This window comes from Halyomorpha halys, unplaced genomic scaffold (assembly GCF_000696795.3).
Source record: "Halyomorpha halys isolate HHAL.00 unplaced genomic scaffold, Hhal_1.1 Scaffold480.1, whole genome shotgun sequence".
Classification (NCBI taxonomy): Eukaryota; Metazoa; Arthropoda; class Insecta; order Hemiptera; family Pentatomidae; genus Halyomorpha; species Halyomorpha halys.
The window spans coordinates 335,679-360,408 of record NW_027116427.1 but is presented as its reverse complement, the minus strand read 5'-3'; the positions used below and the strand labels follow the sequence as shown (position 1 = coordinate 360,408).

The 24,730-nt window shown below is 29.4% G+C and overlaps 1 protein-coding gene across 18 annotated transcripts in view; it reads left to right on the top strand.

Moving 5' to 3' along the window:
• hts (adducin 1-like protein hts) overlaps nucleotides 1-24,730 on the top strand; it is a 224,525-nt gene that overhangs the window by 184,928 nt on the left and 14,867 nt on the right. For 14 of the 18 annotated variants that reach the window (XM_014424841.3, XM_014424840.3, XM_067053219.1 and 11 more), the window contains 13 exons: nucleotides 4,526-4,631; nucleotides 7,852-8,035; nucleotides 9,487-9,638; nucleotides 10,936-11,166; nucleotides 11,250-11,393; nucleotides 11,945-12,043; nucleotides 12,144-12,302; nucleotides 14,370-14,506; nucleotides 15,098-15,218; nucleotides 20,032-20,058; nucleotides 22,267-22,380; nucleotides 23,585-23,677; nucleotides 23,820-24,015. In XM_014424841.3, coding sequence (XP_014280327.1) covers nucleotides 4,526-4,631; nucleotides 7,852-8,035; nucleotides 9,487-9,638; nucleotides 10,936-11,166; nucleotides 11,250-11,393; nucleotides 11,945-12,043; nucleotides 12,144-12,302; nucleotides 14,370-14,506; nucleotides 15,098-15,218; nucleotides 20,032-20,058; nucleotides 22,267-22,380; nucleotides 23,585-23,677; nucleotides 23,820-24,015 — 1,763 coding nt within the window. The remainder of the gene's footprint in view (nucleotides 1-4,525; nucleotides 4,632-7,851; nucleotides 8,036-9,486; nucleotides 9,639-10,935; nucleotides 11,167-11,249; nucleotides 11,394-11,944; nucleotides 12,044-12,143; nucleotides 12,303-14,369; nucleotides 14,507-15,097; nucleotides 15,219-20,031; nucleotides 20,059-22,266; nucleotides 22,381-23,584; nucleotides 23,678-23,819; nucleotides 24,016-24,730) is intronic. The other 4 variants (XM_067053218.1, XM_014424843.3, XM_014424842.3 and 1 more) reach the window with 1 other exon arrangement.

Genomic DNA, 24,730 nt, shown 5'->3' with positions numbered 1-24,730 from the left:
GGAATTTGATGGTTTAGTGGAGCCCCAAAGCTCAACTCCGTATGTCCAGATAGGCCTTATAATAGTCATGTAGACCAGTCTTTTGTAATGGATTGTTATAGACCGTTTGTCTAGTGCAATATTGTATGTTGCAATAGTCGGAATCTACGAGCAGTTTCTTGTCTTTGTAGTCTTGTATGAGGATTCCATGTCAGTCGTTCGTCGAGATGTAGTTTATCAATATTAAAATTTAAACTTTTTCTAGCCTTACCCTTCACCTAGGTTCGGGTAGGTACAACTTCGGGTAAGAGCCGAGAATAAGGAAAATTCCTAAATGATAATAATAAAATATATATCTGATTTCTTGAGCAATCCTTGTTCATTCGTGGAACCTCCTTCTGGAATTCTCTCTCCATCTCTATTCGTCAATCCTCCGTTCTTTCACAGTCAATAGACCTCCGTATCGATGTAAGAAATTTGTGTAGTTAGTTATATACAAAAAACTTCTAATTGTAATTCATATACCTCGTTTTTGTAAATATTTAATCAGACAAAAGATCATAAAGTCTGAAATATGTAATTATTTTTAGGAGACTTTAGTCCCAGAATAATTTTTTTTTCATTTCAATTCACTTTCAATTACGAACTTACAGTCACTATCACCGTGTAACCTCCGCTTTAGCTGTAAAACATTAGGAAATTAAATCAAATATAAAAGTTTTTAAAGAGATTTTTTTTTATAGTCCCACTCCTTCGAAGATGGTAGACGGATGTAATGTTAAAAATATCGATGTCGTCATTGCTAGTCTTGGCTATTTGTTCGATTCTCTTTAAACAAATACTAACTGCCAGTACTATTCCAAATAGTTGATGTTCAAACAATGTGGAACCTTCTCTGCTATGTGTGTTACGCAATTTCCTATGAACCCTCATATCTCTTTGGAAAACCGACCGATGGAATTTACATATATTTATTTATCTACGATAGCCTCCTTGATCAGTTTTCGGTATCGATTGAGACATGTTACTCCTAGAATGTAATTAAAGATATTTTTATCTTGTCTCTTATTTGATTATATATCTCGATTGCCTATCGATTCTTCTTCAATCGTATTCAATTACTAACTAGTGTCGTTTCGATTGTTTTATTATAATTTCTTCAGCTATCTCAAGTTAGTATTGTAGAATTTATAAAAAAAAAAATATTCTATAATTTATTTTTGTACAAACCTTTTCTTTTCACATTGTTGTGTTAACTGGATGACTAACCCGTGAAGAGTTGTGGGCGTGGCATTTAGGCTCCTCTGAAGTAGTTATATGAGTGGGTGTGGGTCAGTCGCTCGGACGGGATAGCGAACATCTAACGTATATTCTTTCTATAAAGTAACCTTAAATAATTTATTTATATATTAACAATTATTATTTTTATTTCAAATTCGTCAGTTCCTAATGGTACATATGCATTTTTTTTCGCAATATAATATATAGATAATATATATTACTGATTTGCTTTTGGATAATAAAATGTTTTTCTTTATTTAGAAATGGACGTGTTCCAAAGATATTACTGCAGACAGGGGTTTCTTCCTCTATTGTGGCCCCTCTATAGACTATCCCAAAACTAGTTGGGTTGTAAAAAAAAAAATAACTACAGTCTACGTTGCAATCTAGAGAATAAACCAATGCTAACTTTTTTCTTTTTCTTTTTTTTAAATGTGTTTCTTCTGAAGAAATGTTTTATTTTTTTTTTTTTAAGATAAAAACTATCAACACTAATTAAATGTGTTAATTTTAGTTCAAAAAAGGTTTCTAGACTTTAAAAAAGAATTTAAAAGAAGATGGCCTCGTGACCTTTTAGAGTGCTTTTTAGTGAAGTTTTTAGAGTACTACCAATGGGTAGTTTCTCTACATGCTTTATCATAATTTAATGATCTTACTTCATATTTACTTGTATTTAATATCAAGTTATAAATTTCAATAAATAAATAAATAATTTAAATCAAAATTGTGGATATCTTATATTTTGTATCCGATTGTTTTATTTTTTAATATCTACTTTTCGTTTCTTATTTTATTTATACTGCAATTTTACAAATTAAACAACTGTTCATTTAATTGTACTACTCTACTTGTATTCTGTAGTTTAGATAAAATAAAATAAAACACCGTGATACTAAAAACTTTTTTATTTAACAGAGAGAAATAAAATCTCTTTTTTTTTTTTTTTCTTCGAGTTATTTTAAATTCTTATAACGATTCTTCCAAAATTAATTAGAAAATATTGATCTCACATTGAAGGAAAAAGAATTCCAAAAAATTATATATTCGAAATGGTAATTTTGAACATTTTTTGGGTGAGGTTTAGAACCTTTTTCAAAACTAAAACTAATTTATATTTATATTATATTGTCCGAGACTCGTAGTTTTAATAATAATAAAAAAATTGGTCTTAACTTTCTTTATTAAAACGTTTCGGCCGATCCGAATTAACAACACATATAATAGTGTTACGGTAAGTTAATAATAGTAAAATACAAAAATTGTGAAGAATAGAAATTATTATTAAATGTTATAGTGAAAAATGCAGAGTTGTTTTAACTTTGTTGAATTGACTTGAGTGTAATAGCCTGAAAAGTTTTATGAATCAATGTAACACTGTGATATTAAAATTAAAATTGTCCTTGATGCTTTTCAAATTGGCCGAAACATTGGACATGTAATATTTTAATAAAGAAGGTTTAGGTTATGTGGATAATTTTTATTATTATTTATAAAACTACAAGTCTCGAACAACATAATAAAAATATAAGTTAGTTTTAGTTTCATAAAAGGTTAAAAACCCCCCAAAAAATTTGTTCAAAATTACCATTTCGAATATATATTATTTTTTTATAACTACAGTAGAACCCCTGTTTGTTATCAGGGGTAATGATGGGTATGTGGGTTCACGGATCATAGAAAATATTTTATTGGCTTAATGTAATAGATAAGAAGTTTAATTTAAAAAACTGCAGACAATTACTTACATTAACAAACAAGGATTTATATACATTAAATTATAATACAAAAAAAAACCATAAGAATGAACATATGCATGTTTTTTTTTTCAGTTAGAGAAAAAAATCAGTAATTTTAGTTTGTTTTTTATTAAACATTTCTTTTATCAGTTCTCATTGCACATAGCAATTGTTAAAAAAAAAAAATTATGTATTCATTTTTTAAAATATTATACATATTAAATAAATAGTGTAAAAATTTAAAAAAAAAAAATATTGACTTCTTGTTACACCGGATAATGGGGATCCTACTGTATTTTTCCTTTCACTATGAAATCAACCATTTTTTAATTTTTATTTTATGTCTAAAATCGAATAAAAGTTGCCTTAATATAAATCAATTACATTTATATTGTCTTGCCTTATATTGAGAAGGCAGAGAGAAAGAAATACATTTATTTAGTAGCAGTGCTGCCCAAACATATTAGGTCACTGCAGTATACAGCATTTTAATCTCTCTTCGGTGAGACATAGTCCGGTTTTGTTTTTGTTTCTTTCATTTTAACTTTTGTATTTTTTGTTTCTTTCTCCTTTTTTTACTTTTTAATTAGACCCTTATCCATATCACATTTCTTGTGATCACATACAGGTATAGATGTAGAATCTATCCATTACTCTGAATTGGAGAAATGTATTTTATATGACTCTTCAACTAAATGACGATTATATCAGTTATTTTATTGTTAATGGGAGCTATAAATCCTTTTTTAATTGTTGTCTATATCGAATTTTATCTTGCCGTTGTAGATTGAACTACAACAAGTGTCTTAAAGATGCCCATAATTTGCATGTTTTCCTCATGCTTCCCACATATCGTGTCATGTAGATGAAGCACATCACGCCGTTAAGGATCTTGTTGGAATAATGAGAGAGAAAATTTGCATAATTCTTCAGCTTTGGTGCATCCTACACATATTTTACTTGCCCTAGATGGATGGATAATTCAAGCATGTCGCTGTCCCAGTTCTTGGGTGTAATATCTCAAAACATTGGTTTTTGAGATTTCTTCTTTTAATCTTATCAATAAAAGTAAGCTTTATATAAACTGTAATATCTCTCAAAATATTTTTGTTACTTAGGTTTTATGACATACGTTTAACTATGATTCTGTTAATAAAAAATACCAACAGAAGTAATTATTTAAATTTTTTTTTCGAAATTATTTAAAGTGAAATAGAATTATAGAAGCTAAGAAATTATAAAGCACGAAACATGGGCGTTGATGACCTCAGGGTTTTACGCCCTTAAGCCCCAGACAACAACAACTATGATTCTGTATTTTACTGTATAGATTGCTTAGATTACGTTCATATCTCAAAATAGCCATTTTTTGAGATGTTACACTGTTGAATTGGGACGGCGATATATATGGGTGGGAGTAAATTCATTTAAATTCTCAATTACCCTCCTGATAATTCCTTTATATTATAGTTACATTTTAATTGTTAGTGTATTTAAATTATTTTAATTTGGGTTTTATTATTTTTCAGACCTGAGGAGATGACAGAGTCAGAGCAGGTACCAGCCACAAACGGCCTCCCTGAGGAGGTTGAAGAGGATGAAAAAACCAAAATGAGACCTCCAGATATCGATGCTGTAAGTTCAAATCATCTATCTTAAGCTATTGTTTTATCTTTATCATGGTGAATATATTGTTGATCATTAATATAATTCAAGGAAAGGGAGTTGTTCTCAAAGAAGAAAACATACAGATTAGTATAAAATAATTTTTATTATTGCCAACAATTAAAATTAGAGGAAAAATAAAATTTAACAATGTTTAAAATAACATCTGTTTGCCCATCAATTCTCCTAAAAATGGTTTTTATCCCTTGTTCGAAAAAACTTGGCTTTCTATCAATAAACTCAAGGGAGTGCGGTGGCTCAGTGGTAAGGTACTATGCTACTAAGTCCAAGGACCCAGGTTCAAATCCAATGAGTCAACCCTGTAGGTTTTGGAGCCCTTCTGAGATACACTCGGCTCTATTAATTGGAGAAAAATCTGAGCATGATCTTGAATTAATCATCACCTCCTTGAATGACTGTTGTTCTAAAAACAGTGCCTCCTAACAAAGTACTGAACCCAGTAGGTGCACATTATTATTATTATTATTATTAATAAACTCAAAAAATGAAAAATGTATCTCACTGTAGCTTGTATTATTAGTTATCCATCTGTAATTAATTGTTGGAAGATAATCAGGATGGCAGTAATAAAAGAGTTACAATAAGTAGCAGAAAACTTATGTTTCGCCCGACTTAGCAGGGTTTCATCTGGGCTAAATGAGAAAAAGATACATAATGAGGAGAAGATGGTTGGGAGTGCGGTCAGTGAAGAACTCAAAAACTTATTTATTAGTACCAGTGTTTCGACTAGAATTTTAAGCCCTCATCTAAGAACAAAAAACAAAATAATCACCTATTAACAAAAGGATATATAGCATGATTAGAAAATAACTAACACTATAGATAAATAAATAGTGTTGAAAGACATGAATAGTTTAATGATTGGAGAAGTTTGTCAGGGAGTGTACGGTCAGCAAAGAACAACATAAATAAACAAAACTATATTTATTTATTTTATTATCTCCAATCATTAATCTGTGGTCAACTATCTACACCTCATTATGAATAGTTTAAGTATTTTAAGAAATTAAAGGCTGTATGAGAAGAGTAATATTAAAATTAAGTGAGAGGAAAGAATGAGTAATAAAATACATTTGAAAATATAGTTAGTAAATATATGTACTTAATAAAAATTATTTAAAAGAAAGTAATGAAAGAAGTGGAAAATTAAACATATATAGGTAATTAATTAATTATTTTGTTATCTTCTTTTTTTTTTCTTCTTAGCCCTAATAATAGCGCCTGGCTATATATTCTGGCCGAAATGTTGGCATTAGTAAATAAGTAAAAACGCAGTTCCAACCATCTTCTAACTATATAAATCCACGGTCAACTATTAACTCATCAAAAAGATATATACATTGTTAAGTATGATAAAACTATAAAAATATGCGAGAGTGGTTTGAAAAGTTCTCAGAATGTACTAGCAAGAAGTGTCTTACCTAGGTTAAACTGCTTTTATTTTTCAACATAGTCTCCCTGTAGACTAATGCATTTGGTCCAGCGATGTTCCAATGCTTTGATCCCATCTTGAAAATGAGATTCTTCCGGGCCAGCATAATACCTCTCAAATTCGGCTGTCAGTTCTTCCATTGTAGGAAATCTCAGTCCACCCAAGAAAATTTTCAGCTTGGGGAAGAGATGAAAGTCTGATGGTGCCAAATCAGGTGGATGTGGCAACAATACGTACCTCAGTTCATGAAGTTTTGCCATGGAAATAGCACTTGTGTGCAGGCGGGCGCTGTCCTGATGAAAGATAACTTTTTTCCTTGCCAAACCAGGCCTTTTTTCATGTATCTTTTCCTGTAGTTGGTCTAGGAGGTTTAGGTAGTATTTCCCTGTAATTGTTTGGCCAGTAGAAAGATAATCTATCGGCAGAATACCTTTTGCATCACAGAAAACTGATAACCTTTCTGGCCGAATATACTGCCTTTGCTTTCTTTGGTGGTGGTAACTGTGCATGTTTCCACTGCTTTGACTGCTGTTTTGTCTCTGGGGTTTAGTAGTGGACTCAGTTTTTCCACTGTCACAAATCACTACACATAAAACAACAACAAAGAGTCATCACTACCACTCACAAAGGATGTGTGATTATTGCGCAGGAACCTCCTTGCTTTAGCACTAATATCTAGTGGTGATTCCGAGAACTTTTCAAATATAAATCGTACATATAAAGTCATATAAAAAAAAAAAAAAGAAGTAAACTTAAACAATGAATAGAATAATTATTAATAAAAAGTAAAGTAATGGTTGAATTGAAAAATGAATGAATGATACACTCATTCATTATTTCCTTGTTATTAACAAGTATTTTGTTTATTTATATCTATATTCTTTATGATTATTCTTTTATTTTACTTCATTCCTTTTTACATAATTTTTTGCGTGTACTCTTATTACATAGTTTCAATGTTATTTCCTTTTAGCCTCATTGAAACTCTGTAAAGTGGAACAAAGCATTTGTAACCAATAAATAGTTTTTTCTGTTATTTTATGTACCTTTTATTACCACTCCCTACTTTTGAGAGACCACACCCCCTGTCCTACTTCTTATATCGCCTTTCCAAAACCAAATTAGTGTATCGGCAAATTTATGAGAGCATGGTGTTAGAATTATGGTTGCAGTCTATTTTATTGATGTTTAGTTAGAAAAAATTTCAATTCTTATTCTTCCAGTTTCATGAAAAAACAGCAATGGTAAATTTTAAAATGTTATTCATATTCACATTTCACTTTTTATTTATTTATTCTGGAAAAATACATCCCATTTGGTTTGACCAGATGACAACATCTATCTAGTGGTGCTGAAAAACATACAAAAATGATATACATAAATGTAATGTGAGTTAGTTACACTTTTGATTGTTAGCTAGAACAGTACAATATGAGTTAATTTCTAGCATTAAACTAATAATTTAATTAACTAAATACAAAATACTAAACAAAAATTAAATAACTTATGAAGTGAGTAATATCTTGTATGGAGTAATCTCATACTGGCAAAATTTTTATTTTTGTAATATTATTTTACTATCTGGCCACAATTCTATTGTCAACGTAATCTTGAAGTTTTCTTCTTCAATTTTTGTTTTAACATATTTAATACCTCGAAATGTTTTCAAGAACGGTTCTACGTTACAGTTATTTGATTTTACTTTTAAAATAATGATTATATTTTATGATTTATTAGGACATGAGAGAGATGGAACGAAGGAAACGAGTTGAGATGATAATGAGCTCAAGACTGTTCCGGGAAGAGCTAGAGCGGATCATCGAATCCCAGATGAAGGAAGGGGGCGGACCTGCTGGCCTTCTTCAGCAGATTCAGGACATGGTCGGTGGTGCTTCGAGGCTTCAAGCCAATATTTTTAGAGGTAACTAGCTTAATTTTAGAGTATATTATCTTTATGCTAAATATTTTATGGCAAGTTTTTTAATTTAATTCAATTAGAATTAATTGAAGAAAAAGACAGTTATAGCAGTCTGAACAGCATATAAAATGGCAAAAAAAAAAAATTAATTTAAAACCAATATTTCGACCCACATCACTGGTCTTATTTAGAATTAAATAAGCAAGAAACAAACCATTGTAAACCACTGTAAGACTAAAAGATGACAAAGTAAATTATAAGAAAGTGATAATAGTGTTTAGTTAATCTGTAATTAAAAGTTTTTAAATTTAATAGAAAATTTGAAAATAGGCTGATTTGTCTGATATTAATGACCTGGGTAGAATAGCCTGCGAAAAGTTTTTTATTATTGGACGTGTGGTTTAAATTTATATTAAAGATTGTCCTTGACGTTGACCAAATTTACCTTTTAAAGAAATAATAAAGAGTATTTTGAGTCTTAACTTGGATACAAATTAATTTATTTTAACAAAAAATAATTAAATCAATGTATATTTGTATGAATAAAAATATGCGTTTCTTTGTATATTTCGATTTTCAGCGACAATTTCCTTGTGCAGACAACTTGTGTTAATAGCCTTGAGTCTTTCGTCGTGCATTTCGGTTAGTGTAGTGGTGTGAGAGATATGGGAGTAGATTGTTGTTGATTAAAAACAGATAAAAGCATTCTCATTTTTAAACCAATTTTAAGGAAGTACTAATGTAAGCATGTGGAGTCTGGGGGCAGCATCCTATATGAAACAAAAAAAATTTCAATCATTTCAAAACAAGGTCCAAAAAATCACAGTAGATGTCCCTTGGATTATAAAAAATAGTAAATTGCTTAGAGAACTACTACAACTTGAATCGATAGATGAATTTATCAAAAAACATTTACAAATTCCATTCCCAGTTATCAACTGTTAAAGGTGCAATAGCTTAGAAGGAAGGAAGCCCAACTTTATCTCCTTAAGACGATCTCTGCAAGTAGTGACGACGTGTCCAACTATCTCTAAGACTGATGCAAAACATTCAGCTATCAATATTTATTTATTTTTATTAATTTATTTTATCATTTCTCAAATTATTTTTCAGTGTATTAGTCAGTTATTTATTTTCTTAATTTTGTAAATAGTTTAGTTTTTTTTTTGTTAATTTTTTTTATTTATGTCATTCTTCAATTATTTATCATTATTATTATTTTTTATATATTTAATTTTTTTTACTAATTTATTTTTATATATTAAAATTATTCAATAATTCATGAAACATTATATATTATACAAGTAACATTTTATATTTGCAATTTTTTCTGCCATTTTTTGGTTTGTTTATTACAAATTTTCATATTTTAAAGTCTTTAATTTAGAGTTAATGTATTTTACCATTTTATTGATGATTCTATTTAAAAAAAAAAAACTTTATATACTTTTCAGGTTCAAATTGCGTCCTTCCAATTAATGATATTAGAGGTATTGAAGCGATGGGTTATGCTAAAGGTGAAAAGGTTCTTCGGTGTAAGTTGGCTTCGGTGTTCAGGCTCATGGACCTCTATGGTTGGTCTAATGGTATCCACAACCTAATAACTGTAAGTTAATTATTTTTTTGTATTTCTCTTTTGTAATCTTTATAGTTATATTTTCATCTTCTTCTTAATTATTCTTCATCTACCACAGAGCCGTGTGAGGGATCTCTGTGTAGAGCCTGATCCATAATCCTCGATCCTATACCAGCTGGCTGCATCTATTCCAGTCCATTCCTCTTGAATGCCCCCTTGATCCGAAATATTTCTTGATCTTCTTACACCGACTTTCGTTTCATGTTATTTTGGCCTTTCTTTCCTCCTAAACTCTTTATAAATGTCCAAACCGCTTTGTACTATTTTTTTCTATTATGTGTTGCAGCCGGTTTTATCCCAGGTTACTTCTTATAGTAATATTCCTGACTTTATATCTCTTGTTTTCCCTCTTATCCTCCTTGGATTGTTCATTTCCATAGCTTGAATTTGGCTTTTGTCTCTTGAGGAATAGTCCCGGACTCCCCGGCATAGATCAGGAAGGGGATAAACATAGTCTTATGTACTACTTTTTTAAAATAACTTCTTTCATTCTCTGGAAACTAGCCTTGAGCGAATGGAAGCAATTGCCGGCCAATTTTATTCTTTTTCATTAACAGTGGCCCCCAGGAACTTGGAATCTTTTACAAGCTCTAGCTCCTATTCCTTCAGTCGTATTATTTGGTTTCTTCATTCTTACCTCTTCCTATTCTCATTATTTTAGTTTTGCTAATGCTAATCTCCATGTTTAATTGCTGCAATTCTTCTTGATCATTACATTTAAGATAAATTCATAGTAACGGTCTTAATTTCCAATCCATTGGAAAATAAGTCCAAAAGACTGATCTACATGACTATTATAAGGCCTATCTGGACATACAGAGTTGAGCTTTGGGGCTCCACTAAACCATCGAATTCCTCCCGAATCCAATCCTTACAGTCCAAAATCTTTCATAAAATCCTTAATGCTCCTTACTTTGTGACTAATCAAGTCATCCATCAGGACCTCAACATCCCATATGTTGCCAATTTGGCCAGAGAACTTCCCAACCATCGAAACCCACTTGTTTCTAATCTGGCTTCTCTTTCATTTCCTAATAATCGTCCTAGGCATCTGAAAAGAACATGGGTTCGAGATCTTCTCCTCTAGAAATGTTATTAGAGTTCTATCAATGGGTAGATTCTCCACGTGTTTGTGTCATTTCATTGTAAAAAGCAATATATAAATTATAAAAAAAAAATTCATAGTACCTTATTAGTTAAAAAATATTTATTTATTGTCTAATAATTCATGTTTCTCATCTGTATTTACAAAAATAATATAATTTAGGGTCGACTGGCTCAAGATAATGAAGAATTTATTGTTAACCCACATGGATTGATGTACCACGAAGTAACAGCATCTTCATTAATCAAAGTAGACATGCAAGGCAATGTCATCGAACAAGGCACGACCAACTTCACTGTCAATGCTGTTGCGTTCCAGCTGCATGCTGCCCTTCATGCGGCCAGGCCAGATATCAAATGTGTGATTCACGTCCGCAATCCTCCAGTACTTGCGGTAAGTCTAGATCTTTGAAATGTTTTTATGGTATCTTGGTACTGTTTTTTTAGTCTCTTATGTAATTTTTTTTTTTATTACAGATCTCATCTTTGAAATGTGGAATTCTTCCAATAAGTGCGGAGAGCGCAGTTATTGGTGAAGTCAGTCACCATCAGTATCTTGGAAGTGCAGCTGAGCCTGAAGAAAGAGAAAAAATAGCTAGAAGTCTTGGACCCATTAACAAAGTATGTGTTTAATATTGAGAATATATTATCATATATGAAAAAATATTTTAAATTAAACTTTGATACCTTCTTAACTCTTAAATTTATGTAGATTTAGTTATTATACATTCCATTCAGTTCATAGACATGAGAAATACTAATTTTTAAGTAATTCTGATAAGCTTGTGATTTGCTAGTTTCAACAAAAAAGGCTATTTATTATATTTTACCAAAAACTTGCACCACTTTTCCTCTCAACAGCTCCAAAAAAATTGAAAGATATATTAAATCTTTCACTAAGAAATAAATAATAATCATTTGGTGTTTTTGAAAATTTAGCTACATTTCTTTAAATAGAAAATTTATTTTAATAAATTTATCTTTGGAATTGTAACAGGTTGCCTCGGAAGCTCTTACATTAACATGGTTTTATAAGAAAATTAATTTATTATCATTATACTCAAAATTTTCAAATTTACTGCATTATAATTTTTAAAATAAAGTAACAAAAAAAAAGTTGTTAAGAATTAAAAAATTTTTTTTAGTTTTAATTATTCATTTTTTTTTCCTAGGTGCTTTTACTCACAAACCATGGTGCACTTTGTTGTGGCGAAACTATTGAAGAAGCCTTTTTCCATGTGTACAATACTGTTCTTGCTTGTGAAACTCAGGTAAAATACAATATAATACATCTTTTATTATGATAGTTTTTCTATTCAAAAGCATTCAAAGCTTTAAGATTACACTGCTTTTCTTTATTTATTGTTTCAGGTGAAATTAATGCCCCTCGGCGTTGATAATTTAATTACTCTTTCTGACGAAGGAAGAAAATCTATCTACGATTCTGCACGGAAGGCTCCACCAAATGACAAGAAATGGAGAGTCGGTGGGTTAGAATTCGAAGCTCTCATGAGAATGCTTGATAATGCAGTAAGTAGACGATGCATTTATTAAAACTTTCTTGTAGTCTTTGTTTCAATAATTTTAAGCATACTATGAAACTTCCCATATGGGACACCTCCCTGTTTTGGACAATTTTTCATTATTTAATTGATTAACTATGTTTATATTATATTTTTAACTTTTCTCTCTGTAATGGACAGCAGAAAGAAAACAGCACAGTTTCTAAGAATTTCTATTATCTTTGTGTTTACTTTTTTTCTTACTAGGTTTTTCTCCGTTGTTGACCTATAATCTAAATTATATATATATTGTAATAATTTTTATTTATTAAAAATAAAATAAAAAAGAATTTTAATTGTTATAAATTTTTTATCAAATATTAAAGAATAACTTGGGTTCAAATTAAGAACACTAATATCAAATGGATAATAGAATTATATTTAACTTTTATAATGTAAAAAGACTCTTAATCTCAGGGCGTGTGGTTGCTAGACAATCAGAATACAGATACAATAATTTCTCTTAATTTAAATTAAAATCTATTTTACACATGTATCTATTATTATGCATACAAAACTAACCAAGCTCACGGTCTTCCTTTTGAGATCCTTGATGTTTTCTTTTCTCTTATTGTGCTGGCGTCCAAAATGGCTGTTCACAAGTTGCCTCTCTCCAACAATGGCTTCTAAGCTTTCCCGCTTCCAGCCGAAGTACGTCCTATCACCAGGCAATCCAAAAACAGAATGGTCATCTCCTCTCCGCTATCTTCGATGTTTACTGATCAATCCAAAATAATCGATTTTGTTACAATCGATCCGCTTTACTTGCCATGGTTTGTGATGTGAACAGTCTGTTGACAATTGTTATGTTTTTCTATTTCATGTTTGATTTTTCTTTTTCTATAATTACTGTATAGAAACAACAAAGGTTGAAAAACTTCAGTCCATCTTAACACAAACAACCCAACGAACACTTTGGAAGGACGTGCACCGCCATCTTTCTTGTTTAAAAAATAACGTATTTCTTTTAGACAAAGAAAACTGGTTAGCTTGCTTTTTGTATAAACAAAACAAATTAATATTAAAATAATACATAAAATAGAACATATTAAAACCCTTTATACATCAAAATATACTATTTACTCAAAAAGAGCATATTACAATATATATATATATATATGTATGTATAGTTGACCATAAAAATTTAAATATAAGAAGATGGTCAGGGTTGGGGTCAAAAAAAGAACAAATTTCGACATTAAAATAGTTATAAACTATTTTTTATTTTTTTGACCGCAACCCTGACCATCTTCTTATATTTATACTCTAAATTGTTGAAACATAGTATAACTAGTTCATCTATAGAGTTAATAGCTGAACTATAGTCTCTGTAAATTAACTTCTTTCAATTGATTTCTACTTGAACCTTTTTGAAAAACAATGGTAAAAATTTTATCATTTTTAAAAAATAAAGATTTTATCCTAATATGGCAGATTTTCAAAATGGCCACCGTATATTTTTAGGATTATTGCCAATATCTCTCAAAGTATTATAAGTAGCTGAAATATTATTATAAACTCATTAATAATAATAATAATAATAATTATGAACTCCTTAATGGCTAACAGTTATTTATGATCAATAATTGCTGAGATACAGTTTTTCCATAACCCCTTTTTTTTTTTTTTTCAAAAAGCGTAATGAAATAATTTTATAAATTTATTTTGGTAAATATCGTGAAAACAATTGTTCTTTGGAGAATTAAAATTATAAACCTTATCGTGCATTTAATGAGCTTCAAATTATGCCCCAATGGAACTCTACATGGATGGAAAAAGAGCGAAAAATGATCCTGAATTGGAAATATCTAATTTCTAAATTTATTCTAGTATTGAAGAACTTGCTGAAGGATTTTCCAAAATATTTTTCTCTTCTGGCCGACATTAAAAAGAAAATTGTCTGACAAAAGAAGGTTTAGAAGGAAATCAACCAATACTTTGTTAAATGTTTTCTTAATTTTTATCCATTCTTTTTTGTTTTGTTTTTTACATATATATGTTAATATTAATAAAAGTGTTTTTATTTTTTTTAAAGGGTTTCAGGACTGGATATATCTATCGAAGCCCATTAGTGAAGAATGAGCCACCCAAACCCAGGAATGATGTGGAAGTACCACCCGCAGTGTCGTCCCTCGGTTACCTTCTGGAAGAGGAGGAAATGTACAAGCAAGGGTAAAGAGAATTAAAGTTATTAAATTATGAGAAAATGGTCGGGGATGCAGTCAGCAAAGGTACACAAATTAACAAAACTTATTTATTTGTACCGATGTTTTGGCCTGAATCTCAGGCCTCAATGAAAGAATATTTTTTTACATACCTTATAATGTTAATTACATTACTCATCATTTAAATTTTCTTCCACACCTTTCTACTTTCTCATGTCTATTTATATAATTCTCACCTCTGCAATAGTAGATTTTATCTCCTAATAGTATCGATCAAATACTATCTACTCAATTTATTGTTATGTATATTTCCTAGTTTTGTTATTATTTTTATGGTTCTCTGAATTAAAGTTATTTTATTTATTTTTTTATTGATTTATCCTGATAAAGGTCTGAAATTCAGGTCGAAAGGTTGGCACAAATAAATAAGTTTTGTTTTTATTTATTATTTATGTATCTTTGTTGACCATACCTTCTCCTCATATCCTCCAACAGTCAATTATTAACTAATCGTTATTAAATTATTATCATTTTATTATGGCATGTTATGATTATATTACTAATCAAGTAATTGTTATTACGTATATTTTATCAACAGAAATTGGAAAAAAGGAGGCGTCAACCGAAGTGACCGCAACAGGTGGCTCAACTCTCCCAATGTTTATCAAAAGGTTGAGATCCTCGAAACAGGAACTCCAGATCCCAAAAAAATTACAAAGGTAGAAGTGTTGACTTTCAACAGCTAAGGAGTAGGAGTTTCTTAACGTCTCTTCAGACCTACATCTTCTATAACCATAATTAATGTTATAATAAGCCTTTTTTTTTTTCTTAATATTTAAAAAAAACAAATTCGCTAGCTTTTAATTTTTAAAAACTTTTTTTTAGTAAGTTTCAATTTTGAAGTAAATGAAATGCTGAAATAGGGATGTAGCCTAGAATGAATTATATATAGTGTTGATGTATATCGACATAGAAAAAAATTAAAGTATATATCAAAATGAAATGATTAGTCATTAAAAATAATTGTTCTCTAATGTCGTTTATAAAAATCAGACCTCATTATTTAATATGAACTCCTGAATTGGATGATATGTTTTAAAAAAAAAAATTATATTTTATTGAAATAATTAGTTCTATTTTTAAAATAATAAATATATTTATCTCTGTTAAGATTTGTGCACTGACTGTTATAAAATCAGTTTGGTTATATTTTATTAGTTTTATTATCGGCCAAGGGGGTTAATATTACGATTCTTGAATTATGTTCATCATCATTTTATTGATTGAAATTTATGTAGTGTATGATTTTGAAGTAATCCATCTAATATATATCAGGGCCTAATTTTACCATACATATAGTAGTTAACTTCACTTCCATATTAGACATCGACCTAAAACAAATTTTAATTTACTATGCAATAAATGAATGTCGCTCAACAATTAAGACAATTATATTAGCGTTATTTTTAGTTTTATGAGTTAGTTAAAAAAATAAATGAATAATATTTTTTAGAATAAACAGACTTGATATATTATTTATATCTTAAAATGTAATGTAATATCATTGATTATACATCTGTAAATTTATTAAACATCGAAAATTTAGATGATGAAATTTATCATTTTTATTATTATGTTCGGTTGTGGGCCTTTAATTTCCAAATGGCGAGAATTAGTCCTTTTTATGGTAGAAAATATTCATTCGTAGTATCCTCATGTTAGTAATTTTGATTGAATTAAATATTTTATTTCTATATTATAGGAAATATTATGAATTTCTTATTATTGCTAGAATAAGTTTACTTTTTTTTTTTAGAATATATAGCTAACTTCATTCAAAGAGGATAAGTGGTTTATATTGCTTCGCTTTGTTGGGTTCAAGGGTCATATTGTTTATATATATAGTTTATATTTCTATTCAATATTTGTGTGAACTTTTGTCGTTGCAACTAATGTTTTTTTAATAATCTTACTTTTTTTGATTTTGTCGCTTTTCTTTCTCTCATATAATATATATTCTGGGTACTTGTCTAATCTTGTTGCCTCGCTAAGAATCAGAATCGTAAATTATATATTTCATTGATTGTAAACTATGAAATTGGTTTATTTTTTGTTTCTTTTTAGTTTAGTGCCCTTATGTTCTTTAATTAAGCCAGGATGAGAGAGGGAGGTTATCCCATAGGTTGCCAGGTTATTCTATCCAGAGTATGTAGTTACTGATATTATGTATCAAGTTATCCATATTACTGGTTATTGTATCCATCAATCAAAAAATTAATATGTATTCATGTACAACTTCAAAAACCAGGCAGAAGTTATATATATATAGTTATAAGTTGTTCGGTCATTCTTGATTTTTTTTAAAAACATGTATCAAAGACTAAAATGATTTTTATGAACAGTTTTCTAACAAGCTTTGATTTGATTCCATTGAAATTTATTGTCCAAAGATTCCTTAAAATTATCATTGTTAATCTACTATCATATTTGACACTTCAAGTCAACATGTATTTTTACTTACATAACACACCATCATAACTGATAGAAATATCAAATTATAACTAAATTTAGAACATTATAACCGGGATTGATGTAAGGAGTAAAGTTTTATAGAAAACATTTTAGTACTGGAACTAAGGAAAAAGAACATTATAGCCAAAAATTCTTAAAACCGAGGAAAATGGAGGGTCTTGTATATTCAAAAGAAAACTGTTATGTTGTAGATGATTTTTCTTTATCACCTCTTCCATCTAAGTCCAAGCCTCCTAGATAGATTAGATAACCCATTGTATTGTCAATGAAATTTTGTGAGGTTACAATATTAGACAAGTATCATTTTCTGTCTCATGAATTCATATTAATTATTTTAATGTCATTAAATAATTCATTACAGCTGTAATTAAATTCTATTTTCTAATGCTGAATATTTAATTTATTATTAATTTAAATACAATTATTTTATTATAATTATGCGTGTTCTGTTTGTTGCTGTTACTATGCACTGGTATATTTGTGAATATATTACATTTATGAATTATATAATTGTTATTCTCTAGTCTATGCTATTAGTATTTCCAAATTTTTATTTAATCTTTTAAACACATATGCTGTTCGATTCGTAAAGTTCCTTAATGTAAATTAACCGATGTGGTATAGACGATTCTCTATTCAAATCAATATCTCTTTTTTTTTTTTTTGTTTTTTAGAAAAAAAGAGATTATAAATTTGATGCAATATTCATTCCATAATTCTGATTGCATTCCAGTGTCAATTTGTTGGTGTTAGTTGTAAGTAATTGAAACAAAATGGTTTATTAAATATTGGATAAATAATATGAATATTATAAGGATTTTATTATATATTTTATTCGAAGTGCATGCTACGTTCAAGTGCTAAGCATGCTTATATTAGCCATGAATCCTGTAATATTTTTTTTTTCTTTTTGTTTTTTCCTTATATGTGTGAGCAATAAAATATATGACGATTACATTTTGGTTCGTTGATTTATTTTATTAACATGGCCAAGTTTTTTCGTTTGACGTCTAATAAATATTGAGATTAAATATCATCTTGGATATTTCCCTAATTTAGTGAACCTTTTTTTTATTTTGTTTAATTTTTATTGTATCAGATTCCTTATAGATTTCGAATCCAAAAATTTTAGTCTTTATATCGAACACTTTATTGTTTTTGTTTTGAATTTATTAATGGTTTGCATGTCTTCATGATTACTTTTAGATATGTTACGTAATTTTTTTTTTTCTGTAATTTATGGATATGCCAGTGTAATATTGCATGAAAATATTTTGTGTTTGTTTTTAATTATAAAAAAAGTGTTTAGTAAGTTTATATATAGCTCATTAAGAATTATGTTTAATTTATGATTTTTAACAAGTAGATTGTCTGAGTGACAGTCGAGAAAAATTCAAAAGCTCTTTTTTACAATTTGTGAATAAATGAATTCACTGTGATATTCTCACTTGACTACAGGCCGCGGGAATGTTGAGTTGTCTTAATGAATTTCCATATCCTTGGTTGATTATGACCTATCAAGTTCCAGTTAACAGTTAGGTGATTGCATTATTCTTCCACCAAAGTTTCAATCAATCTTTCATTCTTCTCCCAGCGATTTGAGCCTTGTAGATAATTTCAGTGAAGTATTTCTGCTTGGTTATTAACGCATATCTTTCTCAGCTTACTCTACTGGCTCTTGAAATGTTAATATTTACTTAATTATATACTGTTGTAGGTCCTTTATGATTATATTTTATATTTGATAATTCGTCAGTGTTTTGTTGTTGTTTTTTTTGCACTTAAAATTAAGCCAACTCTGAAATTTAGTGCAGTGAATGCTGAATATTAGGAAAGGTTAACCATGACTACAGATTGTCAACCTATACTAAAATGACCCAGTGAAAGTCGATCATAATCATGTCCAATCCGCTTTTAATAGCAATGATTGACCTCCGCATTGTTTTTGATTCTAACTTTCTGCAGAACTTGTTATGGTTAGACAACCATGACTAAGCAAAATGGCTCCCCTCGTATAAACCTGCTAAAGGCTTTCCTTCTGCTTTGGACCAGTTCATGGTGACATCTTTTTTATTATGGTGACTTGACACCATATACTAAGTAATATTTATGTCCATATTCCAATGAAAGTTGAATTTATTTATCCCTTTTGAGCGAGCGGATGTGTACAGGAAAAATATTAGTCATATTGAGAAAGATGATGGACTCTCTATTACTACTATGACATCTTTTGAACATTCATTACATCAGTGTAGGCGAGGTTAAGTTTAATTGAGAACTATTGACCTTTACCAATGAAAGCATGTTTTCCAATTTGATTATTCAACTTATACTATGTTCCTCAGTACAAGTTGACCATAATTAGTGAATGTCAACCTTTCTTGAAACTTTAACTATCAATTTAACACATACAATTTAAATTTGTATTATATTTATTTGTATTTTTTTATATAAATTATTGTGTCATGGTGTGACTGACACCAATCAATAGTTCTAATTGCATAGGAGGTTAAATTCATAAAAGTTTTGAGCTATCTTATGTCCGATTATTACTTTGGCTTAGTTTATCATTTATTAGATCTGTTTTTTACAAAATACTTGACTATACTGTTTTGTTTTGCACTCCAAATCAAATACTGCAATTTTTCCAAAATTAAAAAAAAAAAGTAGTAAAATTTTTATTTTTCTTAGTTTTAGAACTTCCTAAACACTTAATAACATTATTTTTAGAGTGTTTTAAAGCAGTAGTCTGTTATATAGTATCTATAATAACAGTTTTTTTTCCTATATTTTTAGTATTTTTTATTTTGCTTAATTTTTATTATTTTGCAAAATTAATACACCACTCAGTTTAAGTTCTCTGTTGGTATATAATCTTTTTTTAATTTTCTTTAAATTGTTATTCTAATTTATTTTCTGAGTAAAAGTGGTGTATAAATTTTTTTTTTCTTGCTTCTTTTTTTTTGTAATATGTAATGGTTTGTTTTCTCAATGTTTTAGTGGGTGGACGCTAATAGCGCTGATGAGGTAATTTTGAAATATTAAAAGATTAATTTAAATTATGTATATTAATATTCCTATACCATTTAAAGGTGATGGCAAGCATGTACTTTCTATGATTTTTTCCGAGTACTGGCCACTCAATTTCGCCTTAAATCTTCTATATATTATATACATCGAACAATCTATCATTTTCATCGGAAAATTCCATTTAACTTTACTATCTTTAAAATATTTGGTGCAGCGTGCATATTATAGAATATTTACTTCTCACCCTATTTTGAGATGAACTTAATTTTTACTCGTTTCTGAATGGAATCTTCTTTATTATTCACGATGACTGTACGCTGCTCCTACCCTGTTTCCATTTATAGTATAAATAAAAAACTAAACAAAGGAGCCATTGAAGTATCAAAAAAAAAAAATTAATCTTGAATTTAATCTTGACATATTCTTGCCCATTCAGGCATTAGTGTACATCTGACATTTGAAAATTTTTTAAAACAGATTAAGACATCAATAATTTTTTTTCCCCTAAACAATAGGTATTTTAAATAAATAATTATGTGTTTTTATGTTGGAATTTCTTATTTGTCAGCGTAGTATTCATCAAATCAACGAAACATTTTAGAAATTCTAATTTAAATTCGAACGATTTATTGAAATTTTTTTAAATTTTAACATTTTAGGGAATTTTTAACCTTTATCGTAATTGTAGAATAGTTAAAATATTTTAATGTTGGATACTCTTCTCCCGGAGAAGCTTCTGGTTTTGTTACCATGACAAAGTGTTTGGAGCTGGATATCAATTGTTTTGCTATTTTAATTGTTATATTCTGTGCGTGAAAAGTAAATCCTTTTACTGTATAATGCCTGATGAACTTGAATGGGTGAAAATTTGGCAAGATTAATAAATTTTGTTTTTGAGATTGCAGTGGCCTTTTTGTGTAGTTAAACTCATAAATAGTTTCCGAGTCAGGTAACTTGTTTTTTGAAGAATAAAAGCCACTATTAATGTGCTTTTATTCTTTTATTAGTAATGAAATGATTTCATTGTTTGTGTATATATACTCTTTATTATTAATAACAATGGGAGGAAGTTAGTTAATTATTTTGAATAAACAAAACCAAGATGCCATTTTGAAAATCGGGCTTTTAAGCAAATTATATCAATAAGAATAAGACATGCCTGAAATTAAAGACCACTTGTAATTGTACATTGATATATGACGACTTTAATAAAAATTCTTTGAGCCATTTTCAAGAAAATAGTACAAAAAAATATAAAATTGATTATATAATATGAAATTTCTAGTTAGTCGATTTTAGCAAAAACATTTCTGTTACATCACAGGCATTTACTCAATTCCAGTTTTTTACATATTTTTGTTTTAAGCTAAACTGTTCACGTAAACATACAGAGATCATTGTATGAGACTTCGTTATTTGGACTTGGGAACCTTAAAACGTGTATTCCGATTTAAAATTGTTCACAATGGCAATACTTCCCCATCATATATTATATATACATGTATATTTGACATATAGCTAAGTAAAAGTAAAGAGCATGATTTCTAAGTTATTTATGAAATAATATTGAAAATTTTAAAAGAAAGATTGTTATAGATGATTCGTTAATTAAGCATGACTCTAAAATTAATTCAATATTTGTATTAAACTTTTATATTTATAATTAAAACTGTTAATATTTCAAGAAAAAATTATTTAAACTATTTCTTTCAATTTCAACTTATTAAAGGCCAGTTTAGTAGTTTTATTTTATTTTTTCTTTATTATTAGCATTTATTTTATTTTTATTCTTTCTTGTTGCACTGCCTTTTCTCTGAGCACTTTTCATTCGTATGGGTTTTTATCAATAATCTTAGATTTAAAATTTTTAAGAGATAATAATTTTTTTTAATTTACGGAATATCCAAGTCTATATATAAATGAAAATGAAAAAACTTGTGCCTGTTTTCACCCAATCCCCCACATTTGTTATTAGCAGGCAAAACCATACCCGATGGGACCTCGGCAGGCATTCTATCAATTATTTGTATTGTAATTACATCTTTCTGTTTTTAAAATACAAGCTAATATATTTTTTGCTCATTTGATGAAGTAACGGTCATTAGTATGAGTTGAGCCCCAGGAGTGTGGTGGATTGGGTGTTAAAACAAGGTACGAGTTTTGCTTAAGTTTCCTCTGGTCCCTGAGGTGTGGTTTTGTCTGTAGTGGGTCACGGACGGTTCTCCAGGACACACCAGTACGCCGGTCAAGATTGACGCTGCTCTTCAGTTCGTACCCAAGAATACCAACCCGAAGGAGTTCAAAAAACTTCAACAGCAGGTCAGTTATTAAAAATATTTTGATTTAATTTATAGAATATTTTCAGTTATTATCTTCCATCTTCTATTATCTCTGTTAACCAGAGGTAATGGCAAAAAAAAATTTATTGGAGAGTTTTTTTAGAGTTATTACTATGCATTTGTTCACGATGAAGATTTTCAGCAATACTCGTGTTCAGCATGTCCCTCTATATCTGCTGGTCCATCGTGTCTTCTGTTAATCCCCTGCCAGCCATACCCTCTGCCACTTCATCCTTTTGTTCTGACCTTCTCTCCCTCTACTTTCAGCCTCCCAAGCCGTTACCTGCATTGGATAGTGATCCCAATGGGGCTTATGAGAGAGTTAATTATCATAAAATATATCAAATAATTTATGCCGAAAGTTTAAGGAACAAATGTTTTTTAAATCTTGTTCAAGATCCTCTCCAAAAAAAATTTGTACATTTACCAATATCTGCATGATAGCAAAAGTCTTGAAATCAATTTCATAATGAATTATACCTGAATCAGCTATAACTCTGAGCTAGAGATGGGCAGGCGGGTAAATTAGGAAACACCCATTTTTGACGGTGTTACATACCAGTTACAGGTTTTGGCCTCCTCCAATTGTCACCACCTTGTCCTGATGCTATCTAGTTCCCCCTCAGCTATGATTTCCTTCTAATCTTTGTTCCATGAATTGACTGTGTGAGTAGCAGTTTCAGAACCTCCTCTGTTACTATGTACTTGGGTTTGGACTTATTATATTCTAATCCAAGTTTTCTGACCAAGTCCTCCAAAACCAGATAATTCTCAGACATGACCTGATGGTAGCATCCTATGATGTCCACATGATCTGCATCAGCCAACAATGGATTGAGTGAATATGTTTAAGCCAGCATCTCTACACAAGTTCATATGCTGTACACACTCCCAGTTAGCTGTCTCGGAGCGGATACTGGTTTGTATTGACGTAGATGACATCCCATTAGCAGACCAGAGTACAGAAGGAGATATGGTAGTCTGACAACCCGAAACACCACCTATCGTGAAATCCAAACGAGCTTCATGTGATATATTTTGAGTATTGCAGATAAATTTTTGATATTTTTTTTTTATAAGAGGTAATTTATACATTATTTTTACTTTTTTTTTTTCTAGAAAAATAACCAATACTGGAATATAAAAATTGATTTTTTTTTTTTTTTTTTTACAAAATCTAACAGATCAAAGAAAATAGGAGAGCTGACAAGATCACATCTGGTCCACAATCCCACATACTTGAGGGAGTAACATGGGAAGAGGCCAAAAAACTACAGGTCAGTTCTACTTTTATTTATGTTATACATAAACGGCTCAAAAACTTCCCGAATATTAATATTTAAATATTAAATATAATATAAATTATATATATAATTTATATTGACCATCTTCTTATATTTAATATAAATTATCTTTCAGGACGCCAATATTTCAATGACAGGGGACCAAGTAATTCTTGTCGGAGCTGCCTCCAAGGGTATAATCCAACGTGGCTTCCAACACAACGCTACCGTATATAAGAGCCCTTATGCCAAAAACCCGTTCGACTCTGTCTCAGAGCAAGAACTGGAAGAGTACAAGAATGTCGTTACCCGAAAACAAAAGGGAGATTATTGTAAGTTGAAAAATTTTCAAAAATATTAATATAAACTATTAACTCCCTCTTTAGAAAAATCCAAGATAAAGAACCATCTCTCATTATCTTCTACAAAGTCATTTTTGAGGTTTATACATCAGAAAAAGTAAATTTCTAGTTAAAATTTGTTACATAATAGTAAATGGAATGATTATATCAATGTTAATGTGTTAAAATGTAGTGTATTTAGTGCTAGCATATGGTTACCACATTGGATATGCTGTAACTAGTATCTTTTTTTGTTGGTAAGATACTACCTTAAGATATTTACTAAGTTGAGCAACCTTACGGGTCTCGAATTAAATATGATATAATTTATTTTTAATGACTAAAAGATAAGAAAAATAGTTTCATGATGTTTTAGTCGAATACAATATAACTTTTATATAGGAAATGGTCTGCGATCAAAAAGGAATAGAAAAATATTTGCCAACTAATTGTTTGTCAATGTTTCGCCCCTCTTTGCAGGGCTTCATCAGGGCTAAAAAAAGATATAAAACTAAAAATATGTTGACAATCTAAGAGATTAAGATGAAAGGATAAATATATGTGAAAATGAACAAAAGAAATAAAAATAAGATTTTTAAACCCACTTTAGTTTACATTATTGTCATATTGTTTCTCTAAGATTGTCAAGATATTTTCAGTTGTTTGTATCTTTTTTTTTAGCACTGCAAAGTTTGCCGAAACGTTG